At 42.9% G+C, this 23,558-nt stretch overlaps 1 protein-coding gene across 11 annotated transcripts in view; it reads right to left on the minus strand.

Annotated features, from left to right (window-relative positions):
* The window catches only part of CTBP1 (C-terminal binding protein 1), a 259,594-nt gene that overhangs the window by 3,858 nt on the left and 232,178 nt on the right, over positions 1 to 23,558 (minus strand). For all 11 annotated transcript variants that reach the window (XM_030191080.1, XM_030191079.1, XM_030191077.1 and 8 more), the window contains one exon: positions 5,637 to 5,754. In XM_030191080.1, the coding sequence (XP_030046940.1) occupies positions 5,637 to 5,754 (118 nt within the window). The remainder of the gene's footprint in view (positions 1 to 5,636; positions 5,755 to 23,558) is intronic.

The raw sequence follows: 23,558 nt of genomic DNA on the forward strand, positions 1-23,558 counted from the left end.
GGCTCCTCTTTTACATATTATTTTCCACAATGGGGCCACTATACATGTCAATGCTGGCACTTATACACAGAAGCTGCAAAACTGCTACTTCAAATATAAATGTTGGCACTTAAATATGGAAGTTACCATGATGCTAGGGTTCACCTTGGGGGTCAGAGCTCAAGAAAAAGATCTGGGTGTCGTTGTAGATAATACGCTAAAATCTTCTGTTCAGTGTGTGGCGGCAGCCAAAAAAGCAAACAGGATGCTAGGAATTAATAGGAAAGGGATGGTGAATAAGGCCGAAAATACTATAATGCCTTTGTATTGCTCCATGGTGCGTCCACACCTTGAGTACTGTGTTCAGTTCTGGTCACCGAATCACAAAAAAGATACAGCGAAATTAGAAAAGGTTCAAAGAAGGGTGACTAAAATGATAAAGGGGATGGAACTCCTCTAGTATGAGGAAAGGCTAGAGATTAGAGCTCTTCAGCTTGGAAAAGAGACATATGAGGAGAGATATGACTGAGGTCTACAAAATCCTGTGTGGTGTAGAATGAGTAGAAGTAAATCGATCTTTTACTCGTTCCAAAAGCACAAAGACTAGGGAACACTCAAGGAACTTACATGGAAATACTTTTAAAACAAATAGGAGGAAATATTTTTTACTCAACAAATAGTTAAGCTCTGGAATTCTTTGCTGGAGGAGGTATTAACAACTGTTAGCGTATCTTGGTTTAAAAAAAGGTTTGGACAAATTCGTGGAGGAAAAGTCCATAGTCTGCTACTCAGACAGACATGGGAAGCAACTGGGTTAGATGGACCATTGGTCTGACCCAGTATGGCTACTCTTATGTTCTTATGTACATGCTAGTAAAAAAGGCCCGTTTCTGAAACAAATGAAACGGGCGCTAGCAAGGTTTTCCTTGGAGTGTGTATTTTTGAGAGAGTGTGTGTGTGAGAGAGAGAGAGAGAGTGAATGTGCGAGTGTGTGTGTGTGTGACAGAGAGTGAGTGAGTGTGGGTGTGATGTGTGTGGAAGTGCATATGTGTGACACAGTGAGTGTGAGAGAGTGTGTTTCACACAGATACAGTGATTGGGAGAGAGAGAGTGAGACTGTGTTTGAGTGTCTGTGTGAGAGAGAGAGTGAGAGACTGTGCGCGAGTGTCTCTGAGAGAGAGAGTGTGTGTGTGGGAATGAGAGTGTGTGTGAGAATGAGTGTGTGCTAGGATGGTCCCCCCTCCTGCAAGGTGCCCTCCCTGTCATGTGTAAGTGTGTATTTGTGAGAGAGTGCGTTTGTGAGAGAGTGTGTGTGTGTGGGAATGAGAGTGAGTGTGAAAATGAGAGTGTGGCAGGATGGGCCCTCCTCCCTCAGATGTGGCCCCCTCCCTCTCCTCCTGCCAGGTGCAAGTGTATGTTTGTGAGTGTGAGAGAGTGAGACTGTGTGCGAGTGTGAGTCTCTGTGAGAGAGTGTGTGTATGGGAATGTGAGTGTGTGTAAGAATGAGAGTGTGTGCCAGGGTGGCCCCCTCCCTCCCAGGTGCAAGTGTGTGTTTGTGACAGAGAGAGAGAGTGTGTGTGGGGGAATGAGCGTGTGTGCCAGGGTGGGGCACCTGCTTCCCTCCCCTCCCCCTCCCAGATTTAAGTGTGTGTTAGTGACAGAGACAGAGTGAGTGTGTGTGAGTGTATTTGTGAGAGAGAGAGAGTGTGTGTGTGTATGAAGGAGAGTGTGTGCCAGGGTGGCCCCCTCCCTCATTGTCTGCTTCCCTGCCAGGGGCCCCCCTCCCTCTCTCCCCACCTCCTCCTCCTCCAGCCCTCCCTGCCACTTGATTCCGTTCTTCGGTACTCCTCCCCCTGCCTGCTAGCACTGATGTTTACCTCCTCCTCTTCTGTCTCTCCCTGCCTCTTGATCGGCGATCTTCGTGACTCCTCCCCCTGCCTGGTACACACCTACCTTCTCCTCCTCCAGGCCGCCCTGCCACTTGATGTTGTATCTTTGGTACTCCTAGGGCTGGCGCTATAAAAAGAAGCGCTCAGCTGTCCTGAGCGCTAACTACAAAAAATGTTTAAGAAAATGTAAAAACGCGGCACCGCAGGCAGCCTTGAGGCTTTGGCTGCTGGCTGTGCAGGCTCCTCCCGTCTCTTACGTCACTGCCCCCGGAGCGACGTAGGGGCAGTGACGTAAGAGACGGGCGGAGCCTGCACAGCCAGCAGCCAATGGCTCAAGGCTGCCTGCGGTGCTGTGTTTTGGTTTTTTTACATTTTTTGTTGTTTGCGCTCAGGTTAGTCGTCAGCTGATTGTTTTTTTTTTTTGTAGCACTGGCCCTGCTGCTGAACATGAAAAGCAGCAGTGGCCGGCAATGGGAGCTGGGGCTGGCGCTGATGCGGTGGAGGAAAAGTGGGCTGGCAGGGCCCGTCTAGGGCCGGCCGTGGCTACGCCCCTGGCAGCAGTCTTGAGCGATTCTACTCCTCCCCTGCCTGGGTTGGTGTTTGCTGGGGTGTGGCGTTCAGTGTGTTTGCAGTGTCAACCTTGGGGGGGGGGGGGGGTTTGGTGACGGGCGGCGACTTTGGTGGGTGGGGGACGTGCTGGGGGGTTTTGTTTCATGTGTTTGCGGTGGCAACCTTGGGGGGGGGGGGGTGTTTTGGTGACGGTCGGCGACTTTGGGGGGGTAGGGGAAGTTGGGAAGGGCGGATAGTGTGTTTCCAACCTTCTAATGGGACGTCATTTTAGGTTGAGCGCTGTTATTTGCTGAGTGTCATTGCTCCGCCCTCGACGTCATTACGTTTGACGCGTGGGCGGGGCAGACACTCATGGAGCAAAAAAGTGGTCTCAGCCGCCTCACTTTAGAACGTTGGGAAAGTGAGGCTTCATTAGAACGTTGGAGGTGCGTTTTATATAGAGAGATATTTCTTTATTTCCATTTTAATACTTTATAAATTTTTAAAAGAGTAGGAAGGTAAATCACAGATGCTCATCAAGATACAATCACAAACAGGAAGCCCATTTGATGACGTCAACCCCTTAACATAAACTTTGATAAATTCTTACAATACTTTCCTTATCAATCTCCAAATTGAATTCAGTATGGATCTTTTGGCCTACCCACTCTACTTGGAACAAGAAACTATTCAAATCCAACGTCATTCCTGTTCTAATACATTATCACTATCTGGTCTTTATAAAGTGGCTATCGATAAGTTTGCCCAAACCATCCACCTCTCTTTATGCTATTACAACTACATAATAAATTTCTATCCACCTCCTAACCCAACTTCCCATGTAGCCCAACACAGAGTGATTTGCTTATCCCTAAGGAGAGAGGTTCTCCCCCATATATTTACAAAACAGGGGCCCAAATAATTCATAATGTATGTAATTTCCTTCTAATTGCCCATCAGTTTCTTATACTTCATAACCTGCCCCTCATATTCTTGCCCACTCTTATCTTTAAACCATGTGAGTTCTTCCAGTTTATTGTAATTTATTTACTTGTTGCATTTGTACCCCACATTTTCCCACCTCTTTGCAGGCTCAATGTGGCTTACAAAGTACCGTGAGGTGTTAGCCACCTACGGTGATGAAACAAACCACCATCCCTGCAGCAGCTAAAAAAAACTGAACCAATTTGATGTAGCACAATAATGGGTACTTTTTGTTTACATTTACGGTAATCAATAGAAATAAAAGAAAATAAAACACAGAAAAGAAAATAAGATGATATCTTTTTTATTGGACTAGCTTAATACATTTTTTGATTAGGTTTCGAAGGTAACCATTCTTCATCAGAAATAAGCAAATGTTGATAAATAACAGTATATACAAGTGAAACATCACAGCACTCCAGTGATAGTCTCACAGGATGAGGGTGGGGTAGGTAAGGTGAGAGACTGTCTGAGAATTTTTCTTCGGAAGTAATGCAGTACTATTAACTTTGTTCATCAAAATATCAGGCTGCCTCTTTACTTCCTTTTGTGGGCTTATTTCTTGCTCATCTTAATTCTTCTTTTGTCCTGGCATAAATCACTTCTTTTTTTTTTTCCCCTTTTTAAACTTTCACTTTGACTCCACCCCTGCGTATATGGTAGTTCATTTTTGTTTTACATGTATCAATGTGATGCCTTTACAGGGCTATGCCGAGGATCAGAACAGCAGCAGCACTGCGGTTTCATTGAGATTTCTAAAATGTGAGAGCTGCCAAAGAGGAAGAACTTGCAAAACATGTACAAACAATATCCTCTTAGGAACAAAATAAATAACTGAGGAAGGTCAAGGTAAATTTATTTAAAATGCCATCTGATTTATCTAGAGTTCTTGCATTTAAAGCTTTGCAATGTAAAACAATAACTCAGATGGATCCACACACACTCCAGAATGCTGTATATAGTCTAGTTAATTTTTCTTCAGCCTCCAAGGGTTTATTTTTGATTGACCTTTTAATAGGAATGTGCTTGCTGATAAATTGTGTTTACTTGGAACTGCTTTCCCTTACATTTACTAGGGACACAACCCGATCTATTGACGTTGTCCTACATGGCATCATTGAGCATCAAAATGCTGAACTCTCACGTATAAAAGAAATCTGTCAACAAGCCCACTCACTAACTTCTTCAGTTGATTCAATAAAGGGCATGTGTGTTTTTGATACCCAGGTAAAAGACACTGCTTTCTTCACTTCTTAATTGTTAGAAAGAAATTGTTAGAAAGAAATTGTCCTTCTATGTTTAATTGTCCAGCACTGCGTAACCCTAGTAGCGCTTAAGAAATGTTAAGTAGTAGTAGTAGAAAAAATTTCAGGAGCATACTTATATATATAGGGCCTGTTTACTAAGCCGTGCTGTAGGCGCACAAACTTTTTAGCATGCTCTAAAAATTAGCGTGCGCTAACACTAGAGACACCCATAGCATATACCCCTGGATTCTATACATGGCTCCTCGATTCGTGTGGAGATAAACGTGTAACTTAATTAGCATTTTTAACGACACTTAAGCAATAACAAGGGCCAATTGGCAATAATTACAATTCATGCGCGGAAATCGGTAAGCGTATTCTATAAAGAACTGCACCTAAACTGCAAAGCGCACGGTTCAAAATAAACGTGCACCGCTGAAAAGGGGTGTGTTTATGGGCGTTCCAACAATTACACGCGCAAGTACAGAATACGCCTCACTGTGCCTAAATCTACACGCACGGAGTTACATCAGGTTTTTATTGGTGTAAATAAACATGCATAGCTTTAGGCGCGGTAGTATGATAAGACGTATTCTATATACTGCGCCTTAATTTTATAGAATATGCTTATTTCTGCACAGATATTTTGGGCGCCATATATAGAATGTAGCCCTTAACGGGTATCTCTATTGCTAATGCGCGCTAATTTTTAGTGCACACTAAAAAAAAGTTAGCATGCCTACAGCGTGGCTTAGTAAACAGGGCCCATAATGTTTAATTTTGATTTTGTGGTTGTTGGGAGATCACACTGTGAAACAAAAACAATGAAATTTTTTAAAACTCTGTACATCCTAACTCAGTTCAGTGCATACTACTGCAACAAAATTAATTCCGAAACATGCTGTATTTATATTTTCTTTATGAGCAGGGGATCAGCAGTCATCTCAGAATCAAGATTTATGTCAGCCTTCTCCAATTACATCCTTACCTGTATGCGGCACCATTAAGCTCTGGATGAACCACTGCTGGATCCATGCTGGCCCAATGTGTAGCTGCAGTCAAATGATCTTTATTAACACAGTTTTTCAGGCTGTCTGGAATGCGACCTGGCAGAAACAAAAACAATGCATGACATGTAATAGTTTACTTCTGAACAACAGCTTTAATAAAAACTAGAAACAAGTCAGAAAACAGCTAATTTGGATCATGATTCAAAACCCCAACCAAAATTTCTTTCAGGCTATTTCCTGTCAAGTGTGGCTAAATGAATCCCAATTTAAGATCAGATAAAAATTATGTAAGGAACTCAAAGAATAAATAGGTCCCCGACTGTGCAGGTGACTCGTTTATATATAAATACATTCCTAATGTGTGGCGTTTTGACATAATGTCTTATCTCAAAGGAGAAAAGCAGTGGTGTTCTTTGGGTAAATGAACACTAAAAAGCAAAGCGGTGGAAGTTTTTTATTTAAATGTAATTATGTTGGAACAGTCTCCTTCCCCTGAGAAAAGACCACAAGATCAAACACCACACTGCTCAACTTAAGTAAGATCAAAGTGCAAAGTCTGAGCTGTGAGCTAAAAATAGTCCCTTATGGGCCGAGAATGAGTGCCAGTAAAATTGGGGAAGGGAAGAGTGTTAACATCCTGCCACCTGCTAGTTAGGGTTACCAATTTTGCCCTGACAAGAAAAAGAGGACACAAAATAAAATTCAGCCCTGCCCCCTCCGTGCCCCGCCCCTGTGGCACACAGTCACATTGACCCCTCCCCCAAGAAAGCCAGATTCTTTAAGAAGTGAAAAATACTGATAAAGTAACAAAATGCATTTTCTTCCTTACTCTGCTAAATACAAAATAAAAAGATGTAAAGGACATGCTCATGAGAAATCCATTCCTAAGCATTTCATGTATATCTTTTCATTTCATGAGCATGTCCCCCTTTCTTTTCCCTCCGATCCATGAGCAGCATATCCCACTCTCTACTTCTCTCCATCCCTTTCTGTGCATTTCCCTCTTTTCCCTCCCTGCTCCCCCATGCATGTCTCCCTCCCCATTCTGAAGTGGTGCTGGCAGCGAGTGGTCAGTGCCAGCGCTGGGCAGGAAAGAATGTGGTTCTCTCCTGCCCCGAAGAGGCCTCTAGACCACCAGGGCACGATAACGGTACGTGAGGGGAGGGCACCCTGAGGTCCGCCAGCCAGCCAGTCTGCCTGCCCGCAAACCTGGACAAACGGGCAGACTGGAAAAACCTGCTTGGACGTCCCGTGGTGCCTTCAAAAAGAGGACATGTCCAGGTAAACCCAGACATATGGTAACTTTACTGCTACTACTGGGTATATGGCATTACAGTGATTGCTAAAACAGGATTAAAACCTCATATTTAAAAAAGACAATGTGCATAGTAACTTCTATATATGTAACATATATATTTTTACTGGTATCTTCTCTGTCTCTTCCTGATGCTTGTTGATACCACACCATCTGGGGAATCTTTATTAAAGCCTTATTTGAAAGACAATACCATATCAAATTTTAGGTTTCCATTTAGTTTTTCAGTTTTTTTAAAAGACTTAATTCCATGCCTATGCTCCCCCGTCAGTGTTGCCTTCACAGGTTTCCCTACTTTGTTCAATTCAACAGAAATAATTAAAGGAGACGAGAACATGATGGGAGGCCAGTGAGATAAAGATCTGATTCTGCATATGGTTGACTGCACTTATTGGGTTTGCAACTGGTTGGAGCTCTGATCTCAGGCTTTGGTAAGCAAACATTTGATATATTCATCTAGAAGGCAATTTCATAACCGGCTGTCTAAATTGTACGGCAGATATGCACGTAAGTTATGTCAATTTTGTTAAGGGAACATGTGCATCAGTAATTTTATGAAATTAACCCCTCTCCCCTGTCAGCACTAGCCACAGATACTTATACCTGCTCTGTGGCTCGTGAAAATCACCCTGTACGCTTTAGATGCATCTGGCATATATTTAATCACGTACATGCTTAAGTCTAAGCTTTATCTCAAATCTTTCCTGGAATGCCTCTGCTCATCCAGGTAAAAAAATGTGCTAAGAGGCTGTTACTGCATACTTTTACTCGCATATACTTTTGACATTTTTTGTAATTATCTATTTCTGTACAAAAAATGCTGTATTACATGCAAAAATGACTTATAAAATTCATTTCTAATGTAAAGGCATACATTTCTGCTTTCAATCTGTACCTTAATATAATGTGCATTTCTTAAATCAAACCTACAAACAAAAAGAAATGTGAATCTAAAAAAATAATAATTATGGTCTGGCTCAGGTCTTCTGCTCCCTGAGTTGGCTGGGCTGGGAATGTGATAAAAACAGCATTCAGAGATCACCTTAGTGGTCGGATTTACTACTACTACTACTTATCATTTCTACAGTGCTACTAGACGTATGCAGCGCTGTACACTTGAACATGAAAAGACAGTCCCTGCTCAACAGAGCTTACAATCTAATTAGGACAGACAAACAGGACAAATAAGAGATAAGGGAATATTAAAAGTGAGGATGATAAAATAAGGGTTCTAAACAAGTGAATAAGGGTTAGGAGTTAAAAGCAGCATCAAAAAGGTGGGCTTTTAGCTTAGATTTGAAGACGGCCAGAGATGGAGGCTGACGTACCAGGCTCAGGAAGTCTATTCCAGGCATATGGTGCAGCAAGATAAAAGGAACGGAGTCTGGAGTTAGCGGTGGAGAAGAAGGGTGCAGATAAGAGAGATTTACCCAGTGAACGGAGTTCCTGGGGAGGAGTATAGGGAGAGATGAAAGTGGAGAGGTACTGAGGAGCTGTAGAATGAATGCACTTATAAGTCAATAAGAGGAGTTTGAACTGTATGCGGAAACGGATAGGGAGCCAGTGAAGTGACTTGAGGAGCGGGCTAATATGAGCACAGCGACAGTGACGGAATATTAGTCGTGCAGCAGAATTTTGAACAGATTGAAGAGGAGAGAGATGGCTAAGTGGGAGACCTGTGAGAAGCAAGTTGTAATAGCCTAAGCGAGAGGTGATAAAGAGTGTGGATGAGGGTTCTGGCAAATTTTGGTGATATTATAGAGAAAGAAACGACAGGTTTTAGCAGTCTGCTGAATATGTGCAGAGAAGGAGAGGGAGGAGTCGAAGATGACCCCAAGGTTATGAGCTGATGCGACAGGAAGGATGAGAGTGTTATCCACAGAAATAGAGAATGGGGGAAGAGGAGAGGTTGGTTTACGGGAAAAGATAAGAAGCTTAGTCTTGGTCATGTTTAGTTTCCGATGGCAGTGAGACATCCAGGCAGCAATGTCAGACAGGCAGGCTGATACTTTGGCCTGGATTCCTGCTGAGATTTCTGGTGTGGAGAGGTAGATCTGGGAATTATCAGCATAAAGATGATACTGAAAACCATGGGATAAGATCACAGTACCACAGGAAGAAGTATAGATGGAGAAAAGAAGAGGTCCCAGGACAGATCCCTGAGGTACACCAACTGACAGTGGGATAGAAGTAGAGGAGGATCCACCATAGTATACACTAAAAGTACGCTGGGAGAGATAAGAAGAAAACCAGGAAAGAACAGAGCCCTGAAATCCAAATGAGGACAGCGTATCAAGGAGTAGGCTGTGATCAAGTGTCAAAAGCAGCAGATAGAGAAGGATGAGGATAGAATAGAGACCTTTGCATCTGGCCAGGAACAGGTCATTGGAGACTTTAGCAAGCGCTGTTTCAGTTGAATGAAGGGGGCGAAAGCCAGATTGAAGTGGATCAAGAATAGCTTGAGATGAAAGAAAGTCAAGGCAACGGCGGTGAACAGCACGTTCAAGTATCTTGGATAGGAAAGGGAGGAGGGAGATGGGGCGATAGTTGGAAGGACAGGTAGGGTCCAATGAAGGTTTTTTAAGGAGTGGTGTGACTACGGCATGTTTGAAGGCTTCAGGAACAGTCGCAGTGGAACGTGAAAGATTTAGGATATGACAGATAAAAGGGATGACAGTAGGAGAGATAGTGTTAAGTAGATGGGTGGGAATAGGATCAGAGGAACAGGTAGTTAGTTTCGAGGAGGAAAGAAGATGTGTAGTTTCCTCTTCAGGGATTTCAGAAAAGGAAGAAAAGGAGGAAGGGGTTGGAGGGTTGAGAGAATGGACTAAGGGAAGGAGAGGTGGAGGTGACCTGGTTGAGAATTCAAGTTTAATCTTGTGAACCTTATCATGAAAGTACTCAGTCTGGGGAGAAAGTGAAGGGGGAGTTGGAGGTGAAGGCACTTTGAGGAGAGAGTTCAGTGTGGCAAAGAGACGTTGAGGGTTTGAGCCAAGAGAATTTGTCAACTGGATGTAATAGTCCTGCTTGGCAAGTAAAAGAGCAGACTGGAAGGAGGTCAGCAAGAATTTGAAATGTATGAAGTCAGCATGGGCAAGGAATTTCTGCCAAAGGCGTTCGGCAGAGCAGGCACAGGAACGCAGGTAACGGATTCTAGAGGTCAGCCAAGGCTGGGGTTTGGTACATTTTACAGGACAGAGAATGAGAGGAGTGAGAGTATCAAGAGGAGAGAATAGTATTATAGGAAGAGACAGCCTCATTGACAGACTTGGATAACATAGTGGTAGAGAAGAGATTTGAAACACTGGAGGAGAGAGTAGAAGGGTCAACAGCCTGAAGATTCCTAAATGTATTGGCTAAGATTGGACGGGACTGGGGAGGAGGGTAAGTGTGAAAGTTATCAGATGATGCTCAGAGAGGGGAAGAGTTGAGGCACAGAAACTGGAGAGTGAGCAGTTTGAGAAGAGGATAAGATCAAGACAGTGGCCATTCTGGTGACTGGGGGCAGTGGAGCACAGTTGAAGAATGAAAGAGGATGTTAAAGCAAAGGACTGAGAAGCATAAGAGTCAGAGGGATCATTAGCATGAATGTTAAAATCCCCAAGAATGAGGGAAGGAGATGAAGGTTCAAGAAAGAAGGAAAGCCAGGCATCAAAGTCAGTAAGAAAAGAAGAAAGGGACTTATCAGGAGGTCGATAAATGACTGCTACTTGGAGAGGCAGAGGAGCAAATAGACGGATGGAGTGGACTTCGAAAGAAGAAAAACAGTGAGACTGAGGTAGAAGAAGAGGTTGAAATCTACAAGAGGGTGAAAATAGTAGCCCAACACCAACTCCACGGCCAACCGGGCGAGGAGTATGGGAGAAAAGATAACCTCTATGGCATAGGACCGCGACAGAAGCAGAGTCTTCAGGGTAAAGCCAAGTTTCAGTTAGGGCAAGCAGATGGAGAGTACGAGAGATAAAGAGGTCATGGATGTAGGAGAGTTTGTTACAGACAAAGCGGGCATTCCAAAGAGCGCAAGAGAAAGGCAGGGAAGAAGGGGGGAGGAGAGGAACAGAAATTAGATTGGAAATATCACGGTGTGACCTGCACAAATAGGATGAGAGCTGATGTGGAGGACCAGGATTGATGTCCCCAGCGGAGATCAGAAGGAGAAGGAGCAAGAGAGTACGGAGAAGAATAGGAGAGGTATGACGACAGTGACAAAGGTGAGATGTACTCAGATAGAAAGGAGAGGGATGAATGGAAGGAAGGAAGGAAGGAAATGTTGAAAGTTGAAAGCTGAGAAGAAGGGGAAAAAAGAGATGATGAACACACAGGGTGGACAATGTGTTCCTGCAGTGTACAGTAGTTTCAGATGGAGAAGCAGATTAGGAAGGGTCAGTACCAAGAAGAGAAAGTGTACTGGAGCCATAAGTAGTAACTGGGAGAAAAATAAATGTAAAGAGAATATGGCACGTGGCACCTATAGCAGAGGCCCTGAGTGGATTGGAGTGGACCTGGGAGTCACCCTGGAGAAGGCTGTAAGGATATGCAGATGAGCTGCAAGTCCTCCACAGCACCTGAAAGGCAGTCGGTGGTAGAGCTGGGCACCTCTCAGCCAAGGAAAGGCTTACCATGGGTTAGGCAGAAGCCAGCATTCCTCCCCCTGAGGGTCATCTGATCTTAGCCTGTGCTGCTCAGAAGGTAGCACACATTCAAATAACAATACAGTTAGTGATGTCACCCACCAGTACCTGCTTTTCAGAGGCCACTTTCTCCCTGTTCTGAGTGCTGGAAACTGCTCTCCCAATGTACAAAGGAGCAGAGGACTTGAAGCAGATAAAGAGTTCAGAAGGCAGCACACATTAGGGCCCATGATTGCAGGGGTCTGAAAAGGGTCCCGATGCATGGCTTATGGGACTGCAGTGACTAAATACATGTGTCAAGGGTCGTTCAATTGTTTAGAATGAAGAAACGGCCGAGAGCCAAGTGCTTGGAGTAAGAGGGATGCTGTGCTCCTGTGAAGAGTAAGCAGGAAGATTTTGCGTGCATTTTGCATGGTTTTTTTTGGGCATGTTTGATGTGACTTCAGCTCTTGGCTGGTTTCTTCATTCTAGACAATTACAACTGAACAACCCCTGAAACACAACCCGTGTCATGTCAATGGTTACAAGATTTATGTACAAGATATATGATATTCAATTAAAGGTTTGTCCCACTTGTGAAGGCTCCTGTTACTTTTTTTGCTGTTTGGACTTGGTTTGTGCTTTGAACCCTTCTCTTTGTTGTTGCTGCAGTGACTAAGAACTGATATAAAAAATAGGGGGAAAGTTCCTGTGCAGTTGCAAATGAAAGCATACAGTACCACATCCCAGTTCTGATTCCAGATAGCTAGAAGCCTAAAACAAGAGGAAAAAACAACTAGATTTACAAAAATAAACACTCCTAAAACTCCCATTCATTAGATCTCCTTTTTAATTAGATTGTAAGCTCTGTCGAGCAGGAACTGTCTTTTTATGTCCAGTGTACAGCAGTCCGTATGTCTAGTTGTGCTATAGAAATGATAAGTAGTAGTAGTGTTTTGTTGTTTTATTTCCCCAAATTTTTACTAATTTCAATTTTCTTCCACACTGGAGTTTACAAGTTTCTTACCTATTCTCACCATTATGAATTTAAGTAAATCAGGGCGCTATTCATTATGGAGCTGATATGAGAGGGAGCACGGCTTACTCCCGTGGTTGGCGGTCAGCCCAGATATTCAATGCCGGGCTATTTCTGGTGACTGGCACTGAACATCCGGCTTATTTTCAGCAGGTTAAAACTTAACTGGCTATGTTAATATTCAGAGATAGCTGGGTTAAGTTCAAACCCGCCAAAGATATTCCAGCTATTTACACGGCTTGATTTGGCCGCTTACAATACCCAGCTATACGCTTAATATTCAGGGATAGACAGTTATATCGCATGATATAGCCTGTTATCTCCTAACCGCTAACCGGGAATATTCAGCGGGAGATAGATAGCTATCCCTGCTGAATATCACTGAATAGCCAGTTAAGTGCCATTTCTGACCGGTTAAATGTTTTTGACTGTCGGGGGGCGGGGGGGGGGGGGGGGGGGGGGGCCCAGAACACAATACAAATAGTTAAACAATCAAATCAGGTAATAAAATGAAGCCTCACTAATGGAACATGCAACCAGTGCTAAATGATCTCCTCTAACAGAATTAGTCACTGAGTACTAAGGGGGGAAGTTATCGACGTGGGCTACTTTTAAGACAGGCTATTTTACTATTAATCCAGGTTATTAGTAACTAGGTCTCATGGCCTAAAATGGGACCTCTGCTAAAATAGCACGAGTCTTGGTAAAATAACCCATCTTAACGATAACTTCGCCCCCTAAGATCTTAAAGACCACTATTCAGCAAAACAGCAACTCTTATCTGGATAAGTCTGCCATTAAATATACCAGATCAAGTTATGCAGAGAACTTTATAACAGCCCTGCTATGACCAAACTTGTCCGGCTAAACTACAATCGTGTCCCTAGACCAGCTCACACTCCACCTCAATTTGTCTGGCTAAATTTTCTGCAGCCAATGAGTTGGTTGGATAATATTTAACCGAGCAGTGGAGGGGTAGAAATGGAGTTCAAAATCAGCACCACATCATCTTAGTATCAGTCTTTTAGTTTCTTTTTTAAAGTAAAATAATAATTGACAACTACCAAGGTGTTACTGATCAGCAAGTCATTCACAAGGTCAAACTGAATATATCTGACTATGTAGGCTTGATAACCAGCTTAATATTTCAGACATCTAACAATGCTAACAGGGTCTCACTTCTTAAACTCAGTATTTCAGTACTGAGGGTGGGAACTGACATGTAAGACTTATAAAAGCAAACCTAAACTATTTGAAAGACACACTCAGGGGCCCTTTTACTAAGCTGCGGTAGGCTCTAGGCACGTGCAGTGTGCGCCCAAATGAGACTACTGCCAGGCCAGCATGCCCCCTGGCGGTAATTTCAGATTTTGCGTGCCCATAACGCATGGATGAATTATTTATTTCCACCCACGTGTGCCATTTACGGCGGTTATTGGCAGTTGGCGGGTGCTGACTGGTCACCGCACATGTAGCGCGTGAGCCCTTACCACTAGATCAATGGGTGGCATTGAGGGCTCAGGCCGGTTTTAGACACGTGCTGGTTTCAGTTTTACCACATGCCCTTTTCCCGTCATATTAAAATAAAATACTTTTTTGCAGACGCGGTAAAATCTGGCCTGGCACGCATCTAATACATATTTTACCATGGCTTAGTAAAAGGGCCCCTCGAACACCAGAACAACAAAGAGGAATTCAGAAAAGTCAAACCAAACTCTCTAGACAAGGTTTCTACCACCTGCTTTTCTGCTAATATTAAACACAGTACATGGGTGCTCCCAAATATGCAAGTGGACTATAAAAGAACGTGTAGGGGAAATGAGCTATAAAAACCATCAGCTTTCTCTGCAAACTGAAAGAGCCACACAAACTTCTATACAAGAAAGAGAAAAGATGTGTCCTTAGGAAGAGAACCACTAATTAAAAAGTTTAAGACAGACTACTTTGACTGAAAGGATATTTTCATCGGAGTCAGAGCATAATGCTCCTATAGCACAGACAGAAGATTTAAAACCGAAACAAAATGATGGTTGCATGAGGCAAAAAGAATGATGAAATTCAGTGCTGGAAGAGACACAGAGCAGTCACAGCACAGGCTCTGGAGCTAGTAATTGTTGTGACCCTAATACAGGCTTCAGCAAAGTTACCTCCTGTTCAATCTGATGATAACGTTACCTTGATATAAATCCCTGGTATGGGAAAATATCCACAATCAGCACAAGGCTAACTGGATATGACTCTGAGAGCCAGTGCCAAGACCAGAATAAATTTATCCAGCAACAAGAAAGAGTCCTAAGAAGAATGAGTAGCAAAGAACTGGTCAATGAAAGCGATGGGCATGGTGCATACAGTATAAAGAAGCTATACCATGCAATTCCCATAGTTAAAAGAAGCATCACGAACTACCTTCAGTTCAGAAAAGACCTACAGACCTACCTCTTCAGGAAATTCTATGAGTAAAATATGCACTAATCATTCTGGAACAACAATACACAACACACCCTCTAACTGTAACGCGTCTTTTCATTTAAGAAGAAACCCAATGACTATTCTATATGCACTATCTTGCCAACCGCTGTAAAACACAGCACCATACAACCCTGTAAATGGAACTGAATCAATGCAATCTCTAACAACTGTTAAATGTAAGCCACATTAAACCGAAACTCGTTTTTGGATAATTGTGGGATACAAAAATGAATAAATAAAATAAATGTTAAACCAAGACACCTGCTGCTTCAACAAGTTTAAAGAACTCCAGTGTGGCCTTGGATTCTTCTGGGCTGGCACAAAGGCATCTCCCAAGAAGCCTCCTAGTACAGAAATAAGGCAACTCTGGGCCTCAGGTGGCACAGGGCAGTCAGGTTTTCAAGATATCCACAATGAATATACATGAGATAGTAGGTTTGCATACAATGGAGACAGTGCATGCAAATTTACCTCATTCATATTCAATGTGGATATCCCAAAACCCTGACCGCCCTGTGACACTTGAGGATCGGAGTTGCCTATCCTTGTCCTAGTATTTATGGTATCCATGATGCCTCAAAACAGATCAACGATAAAGGCAAGATTTCTCAGCCTAGCAGCCTCAGTGTATGAGGCACTTCCGCCATGTCTGAGCTCTCAGAGTTCTATGCTAATGCATAGACACCAAACTGTAACTCCTAATTCTTACACATCAGCTCAGATATCACATTCAAGACATCGGAAGTAGACTATGCTTTAGACTCTGCCACTGTATCAAGGAGCCAAATCAATCGACTCTTTGGGCAGTTCGACCACCAACAGATGCTTTCAATGACCTAGAATCTCATATCCGTGTTTCAGAATCATTTTGGAATCTGCCATTATGACTAGATTTCGATAAATCACCTTGACCTGCACAGAACCTAATGTAGTGTGGGGATCAATGTATACAAAATGTTTTTGAAAACAGTCCCAAGCACATTTACAATTTAATGATCTGGAACATTATACAACAAAGTATGTTGTGGAGGATCTTCAGACCTAATGCATCTCAACTACTAGATCGTATGATTTTTATGTAGTGTAATGCAAATTACGCCATATATTAACAGTAGTTAGATGCAAATCCTCATTGATCCTCTTAAAGTTCTTCCATCATTTAGATAAATATATTTCCTTCACTATTTTTTACTTTTGTTTTGATCTTATTTTACTCTTGTTTTAAACATCTATTTCTTTACATCATTCCAATCTTTTACTTCTTGATTTTAACTTGGCCAGGTTTCGAAACTTCTTCAGGGCAGAGGCTCACTTTTTCTTCTCCAGAAAGGGAACTGGAGAAGAAAAAGGGAGCCTCTGCCCTGAAGAAGTTTCAAAACCTGGCCAAGTTAGAATGAAGTAAAAGATGTTTAAAACAAGAGTAAAATAAGATCTAGATTCTCAAGGTGACTAGTCAAGCATAGTAGGTGTTGCCCTGTCTCCTGAGGGCTTACAATCTAAGTCTGTGTTTGAAGCAACAAAGGATGACTTGTCGAAGGTTACAAGTGAAGCGACTGAGATTGAGTGCAGGGACTGGAAGGCAGCTGAAAGGGACAGAGGGCAATGAAAGAATGAGATCTTTGGAGGTGGTATGGGCTTTGTTCTTTGAAGGATGTGAAAGAGGGTAGAAACGGGTGAAGTAAAGGGCAGAAAAGAAGTCTGGATTGGGTAAGATATAAGAGAGGGGCTGAGTGACCGGGAAGGAACTGGAGCTGATAGGGACGAGAGGAAGGTAAATGAAGCTGGGGAGAGAATAAGTACAGTGAGTAGAAATTGGGAAGTAGAAAGTGGGTAAGAGATGAGGGGGGATTGAAGGCTAGGGAAGCATAAGAAACAGGTGGTGAATGGGAAGACTAGGGAAGTAAGAGTAGAAAATGTAAAGCTGGTAAGTAGGTGAAAAGAGGGAGACTGGAGAGGGACAAGGAGAAATGAAATCTACAGAAAAAGGCAAATGAGAGAAATGGAGAAAAAATATGAAACAGAAAGATCACCACCTGAGACACATGGAGAAAGGAAAAAAGAAAAGGAACAGTAAAGAAATAGAAAATGGAAATGAGACCCTGGAAATGGACTTTGGTGAAAACCAACAACAAGAAGTGGTAAATAGAGACTAGGATTAACTCATCTGGAAAAATAAAATGATTAGTCAACACATGTACAAGAAGGAATGGGTGGGACAGGAAAGTAGTGTCCAGGGCGGGTCTACAATGCAGACATATATTACCCATTTCACATAGGGAATCCATGTCTGTATAGGAAAACATACATCAGCATTTACAGCTGCCCATGCACATGCACATGCCTGCTGAAAGGGGTAGCTGTAAATGCTGACAACTCGGCACTCCTAATCTTCCTCTCCCAACAGCCAGCCCCCCTGATATCTAATCTACCTCTCCCTCCCCCAACTGCATCAAAACCCTCTGAGCACCACAATCCCTCCCCCTCCATTTTGCCCTCATATCAAATCCTGAACCTGTAGCAGTAATACTATGATATTACCTCTAGAGGTCTTGGCAGCCATTTTGAGCTCTGGGATTGTTGCAGCAGGAATAAGTGGGCATCACTCCCACCCCACTATATAACTGACTCCCAGTAATGTTGGTATGGGGATCAGAGAATGGGGGAGTGTTTCTGCCTGGGGGGGGGGGGGTATTTGGGGAAATCGGGAGTTTGTCTCTGGTTTATACCAGGCCATTTTTGCAACCTAGGGAGCAAATGGATTACCTATTAGATGTTTTACATGAGACAGGACATATTAGGAACTTTCAAGACCTTTAAGGGTCACACTGGGATACCTGCTAACCACTTCTTTGCATATTTACAACTTAGGCACTACATTACAGTGTTAACTCAAGCACATTTATTTTATTTATTTGGATTTTGCTCACACTTTTTCATTAGTAGCTCATGGTGAGTTACATTCAAGTACACTGGGTATTTCCCTGTCCCTCGAGGGCTCACAATCTAAGTTTGTACTTGAGGCAATGTAGGGTTAAGTGACTTGCCCAAGATCACAAGGAGCTCTAACCACCAGGCCACTCCTCCATCCACATAGCAAACTTGGCCATGGAGACGACAGATGAATTAACAGACTTTCTTCTTAAACAGAGAACAGGACTTTGGTCTCCTTTTCTTATTTCTCTCTCCTACAAACTGAAGTGCCTTTTGATTTTCATTCACTGACAGATAAAAAGTGAACATGGACTTCCCTCTAAGGTCCTGGAAGCCAGAGTGAAAGATACTCAATCTCTCTCTGAAAACATGTTTTTGCAGGAAACCCAATACAAAGTCCTGATGCATCTCTATGGATAAGAAAGAGGCTGGATATGTTGACTGCATTAGAATTTGAGATCTCATTGTGGCTTTTCTCATTTTTATCCAGTCACAGGACACAACATGAATCACAGCATTTGTAAGCAGGCTTTGACTGTGATAGGTCACACAGCAATGAACGTTCTGTACATGAAGCATCAGGTTTTGTAATCTGTCTTGTGGCATAAAAACTTTCACCCGAACTGTCTCTAAAATACCTCCTATGAAAAAATGTGTTTGTTGGTTGAAGAGTTGATTTCTCCAAGCTGATGAGAAATCAAGACTCTGAAAAAAGCATACTGTTTTGTCTCTGAGCATCAGGACTAGGTATTTTAAGGAGTTTGCCAGAAGCCAACTGCATAGATATGGAAAAACTAGTTGGCCACTGATGCAGGTGAACAGCAAGAACAAGGCATTTGGTGAGGCTGAAGTCTTTTTACTGATAATAGCCAGCATGTAGAAGGAACCTGAGGAAGTTTCTGCAGTTTGTATGTATAATTATCTTTGAAATCCAGAGAACACAGCCAGTCACCTTTATTCTAGTATGAAAAAATAGAAGAAAGAGCGTTTCTCTTGAACTTTTCTTTGCACACAATTAAGTTGAGGTTGCCAAGCTCTAATACAGTTGTAATCCTCCTGTATTTTGGGGGATGAGGGATTACCTGGAGCAGAATTCTTAATTCCTTTCCTGAACTGCAGTTGGCTCTACAGAATTTTTATTTGTCAAATTTGAGATGCCACCTTACAACATTTGACTGAAGGAGTGTGACTTCTTCCCAGGGCAAGTGGATATGAGCGTGATGTACCTAAAACCATGATAGGGGTCAAATCTGGTAGCAAAGACTGAAATCTGAGATGGTAGGTCATTTTCATGTTGTTGAGAACCTGGGAATCTGATGTGATCTGTACCCACTGGTGAAGAAAAGACTGAACCTGATCCCCTACAGATAAGGGCAGGATATACGTTCTGGAGAGATGCTGTCCAACCAAAGACCCGTTTCAATGTGAATCACATTGTGCGGTATAAACCTTTAAAACTGGTTTGGAAGTGGGTCTTCAAACTTCATCAAATTAATGCACAGATGACTCCACCTTTGTTGCTCAGAAATAATAGAACATTTTTCACTGGCACTGATTCGCCTTCTTTCCTTGTTTGGGAGGCTAGGGTCATCAAATATTTGTTCCAAATACTTACGGACGAATGAAGTCTTTTGCAACACTGCTGGAGGAGTTTCAGTTACCAAAGTGTGAGGTATATACCTATCTGCAATTGTGTCATCATATAGTTACTATGACACCTGATCAACTTATAGATAAATATGAGCTGCTTTCAGAGGCACATACTTTAAATTCACAAAAGAAAGTCCCTTTGAAATTTCATAATAGACATCTTCAAGACCACACGTCTCATGTGGATTATAAAAAGTTGTTGGAGGCTTGGTCGGCAGATCTTGAGTACCACACTGAACATGTATCCCTCTGGGAGAATGTATCTATATACTTCACCCAAGAAGGCGTATGAGGAGATATTTTGATCATGTGTTCTGGACCTGTTCAGTTATACCATTTTGGAAAGGAGTGTTTAGTTTTATCACTAGTATCTGGAAAGTTCTGATTTTCTTAACTCCCAGTTTGCTTTTTGGGGTTCTTCTTAAACCTTGACAACTGAGGGTTTTTTTTGCCCTTTTTCAGATGGTCTGTTTTGTTAATTTTAAAAGCAATCTTGTTGCACTGGCTTTCCCCTTTTGCACCCTCGGAACATTTGTGGTGATCCCAAAAATTGGGATCCTTTCTTTAGAACATAAGATCCAGGACTTAACTCCTTCATCAGGAGTGATTTTTCAACCTATTTGAATATTCTTACCTCCACAGAAAGCAGTTGGATTTTAAATAGCTGACTCATATTTCAGATCATCCAACTTGGTTATTCTTGTAGATATCTGGGGATAGAGGGTTTGTGTGAGGAGGAGCGGGGGGGGGGGGGGGGGGGTAATGGTGGGTAGGCAGCTAGTCTGTAACAAAAATCATAAAACACAGCGATCTTTCTGATATGTTTTTTTTCTTTCTTTTATTGTGTCTTTATGATAATTTACGGTGAGGAATCAAATTTTTTCTATATTGTTCTTTTGAATATTGCTCAATAAAAATTGCTTTAAACATACATTCTTGAGGGACCACTGGCTATGACTGAACAGGACAGTCAGAGAGTAGAATGTTGTTCAGCTTACTTTGTTTTGTTCCCTATCTAACAAGACATAGTGAAAATGGAATGCTGAGCTTGTTGTGGTTTTATGGTGAAGGGAACAAATGTTCTATGTTAACAGTTTCTGCTAACAGGGATGTGCTTACCCATCAAGAGAATGATATAGACAATATAGACATTGGGGACACAACCAAGATGCTGTACAATAGTGCACTGACCTTGATTGTGACCATCTCTTTTACTCTGTCATCAAACAAGGACTCTCTAGTACAGGAAGCCTCTGTAAGCCTTGTAAGAACATCCTCATGGAGGCCAGAGTCAGGCAGCCATGTAAGATATCTGCAGCAATGGTGGGAGCTGAGATTCTAGAAGACAAACTGCTTATATTTCTCCACTTCTTTCACAGTTGCACTGGTTACCTATACGTTTCAGATATTGGTTTAAAGTTCTCTGTCTAGCACACAAGACTTTACATCTTGGTTCCCCTTCATACATTTTATCTGTTATTACACCTTCATGGGCATTTCGATCTTTGGATTTTTTAGTTACATTTGTACCCTGCGCTTTCCCACTCATGGCAGGCTCAATGCGGCTTACATGGGGCTATGGAGGGTTAAGTAACTTGCCCAGAGTCACAAGGAGCTGCCTGTGCCTGAAGTGGGAATCGAACTCAGTTCCTCAGTTCCCCAGGGCCAAAGTCCACCACCCTAACCACTAGGCCACTCCACCACTCCTAGTCCTTCTGTCACCCAGAAACGCTCACTATGAATAGACCCAGAGCTCGGCCTATGACTTTTTATCTCCATCTCTCTGGAATAGCCTACCCCCTTATCTTAGATCAGAATTATCATTTCCCAAATTTAAAAAACTGTTGAAAGTCTATTTTTTGAACAAGCTTTTGGTTACCCATTAAACTTAAGTTCTCTTAAGGCTGATGGATCCACATGGCCTCAATAATCAGGATGTTGGGTTGGGAAGTTAGGTTCTTGCACGATTGCTATATGCATGTTTTTACCTATTGTTGTTTGGTGTTTTCATTAATACGGTTAATTTTAATTTTATTGTAAGTCACCTTGGCCTGGTTTCAGTGGGATATCAAATGTGTAATAAAAATAATATGGATTCCACACTCATCTGGGATAGGTGCGCTTCAACTGGAATGCAAGAGGACGCTACTGTCCAGCCACAGAATTTTTGATGGTGCAGATAATGCAGGTCTACACTTAAGTGCTTTGATTTACATCTGTGCTGAGGTGTCTATGCTTTGTGCTTCTGTAGTACTTTGGAAGGAACTTTTGAGGATACCTTCACCTCAGACTTGTGCAAGTATGCAGAAGATGATTGTGCTTTAGGCCTAGAAACCTCTAAGGAGGTTTGTTGTGTCAATTTGGAGGATCCATTGTACTGTTATCTTGCAGCTGGACTTTTAAAGCCACCATGCAGGGAAGCAGAGGCAACTTCTGCCAATGAGGCTCTACTAGAGTGCAGAGTCAGCCAATCTCTGCACAGGTGATATACTCCCTTTCTTCATTCTTGGGAAGCAGCAGTCATTTCTATGCCTCATGCCGATGGCAGAATTACTTCAGATAATCCTTCAGGCTTACACAAAGAAACATCTTAACACAATGACTGCAGTCAAACTGATTCTGGTCTGACTCCAGACAAATTAGATATCTGGAGTCAGTGTCCAAGTTTAGAATCTTTCTCCCGCCCTGCAGGCAAGATTGGAATCCAGACTTTGTCTGGGACATCTTCACAGAAAAGAAAAAACAAGACAAAGGTGAAATGTGCTAGTCTCAAGCAGAGGCAAAAACCTCTAATATAGGAGGGTTTTTGGATTTTTTTTTTTGTATCCGTTTGGCAAACATTTAAAAAAAACCCATAAGGGAGGGGACTAAGGAGAGTGCTGCAGGCAGGATGGACCACACATGCTCAGAACTTTACACTAGTAAAGTTCTGAGAGAGCTATTCTGTCCTGCCACTATCAGATGATGTCATCCCACGTGCCTGACTCAATCCTGCTTATTACAGAAATAAAGTGTATACTTTTTATACATACAGGCTTATTTTCGAAAGAGAAGGACGCCCATCTTTCGACACAAATCGCAAGATGGGCGCCCTTCTCCCAGGGTTCCCCAAATCGGCATAATCGAAAAGCCGATTTTCGGTGTCCCCCAACTGCTTTCCGTCGCGGGGATGACCAAAGTTCCTGGTGGTGTGTCAGAGGCATAGCGAAGGCAGGACTTGGGCGTGCCTAACACATGGGCGACCTCGACCCATAATCAAAAAAAGAAGGGCGTCCCTGACGAGCACTTGGACGACTTTACTTGGTCCTTTGTTACAACCAAGCCACGAAAAGGTGCCCAAACTGACCAGATGACCACCAGAGGGAATTGGGGATGACCTCCCCTTACTACCCCAGTGGTCACTAACCCCCTCCCACCCTCAAAAAAAATTCTTTAAAAATATTTTTTGCCAACCTCTATGCCAGCCTCAGGTCCATTGCAGCAGTATGCAGGTCCCTGGAGCAGTTTTAGTGGGTGTAGTGCACTTCAGACAGGCGGACCCAGGCCCATCCCCCCCTACCTGTTACACTAGTGGTGGTAAATGTGAGCCCTCCAAAACCCACCACAAACCCACTGTACCCACATCTAGGTGCCCCCCTTCACCCATAAGGGCTATGGTAGTGATGTACAGTTGTGGGTAGTGGGTTTTGGGGGGAGGTCTGGGGGTCTCAGCACACACGGTAAGGAAGCTATGCACCTGGGAGCAAATTCTGAAGTCCCCTAGAGTGCTCGGTTGGTGTCCTGGCATGTGAGGGGGACCAGTGCACTACGAATGCTGGCTCCTCCCAAGACCAAATGCTTGGATTTGGTCGTTTCTGAGATTGGCGTCCTCAGTTTCCATTATCGCTGA

This window comes from Microcaecilia unicolor, chromosome 2 (genome assembly GCF_901765095.1).
Source record: "Microcaecilia unicolor chromosome 2, aMicUni1.1, whole genome shotgun sequence".
Lineage (NCBI taxonomy): Eukaryota > Metazoa > Chordata > Amphibia > Gymnophiona > Siphonopidae > Microcaecilia > Microcaecilia unicolor.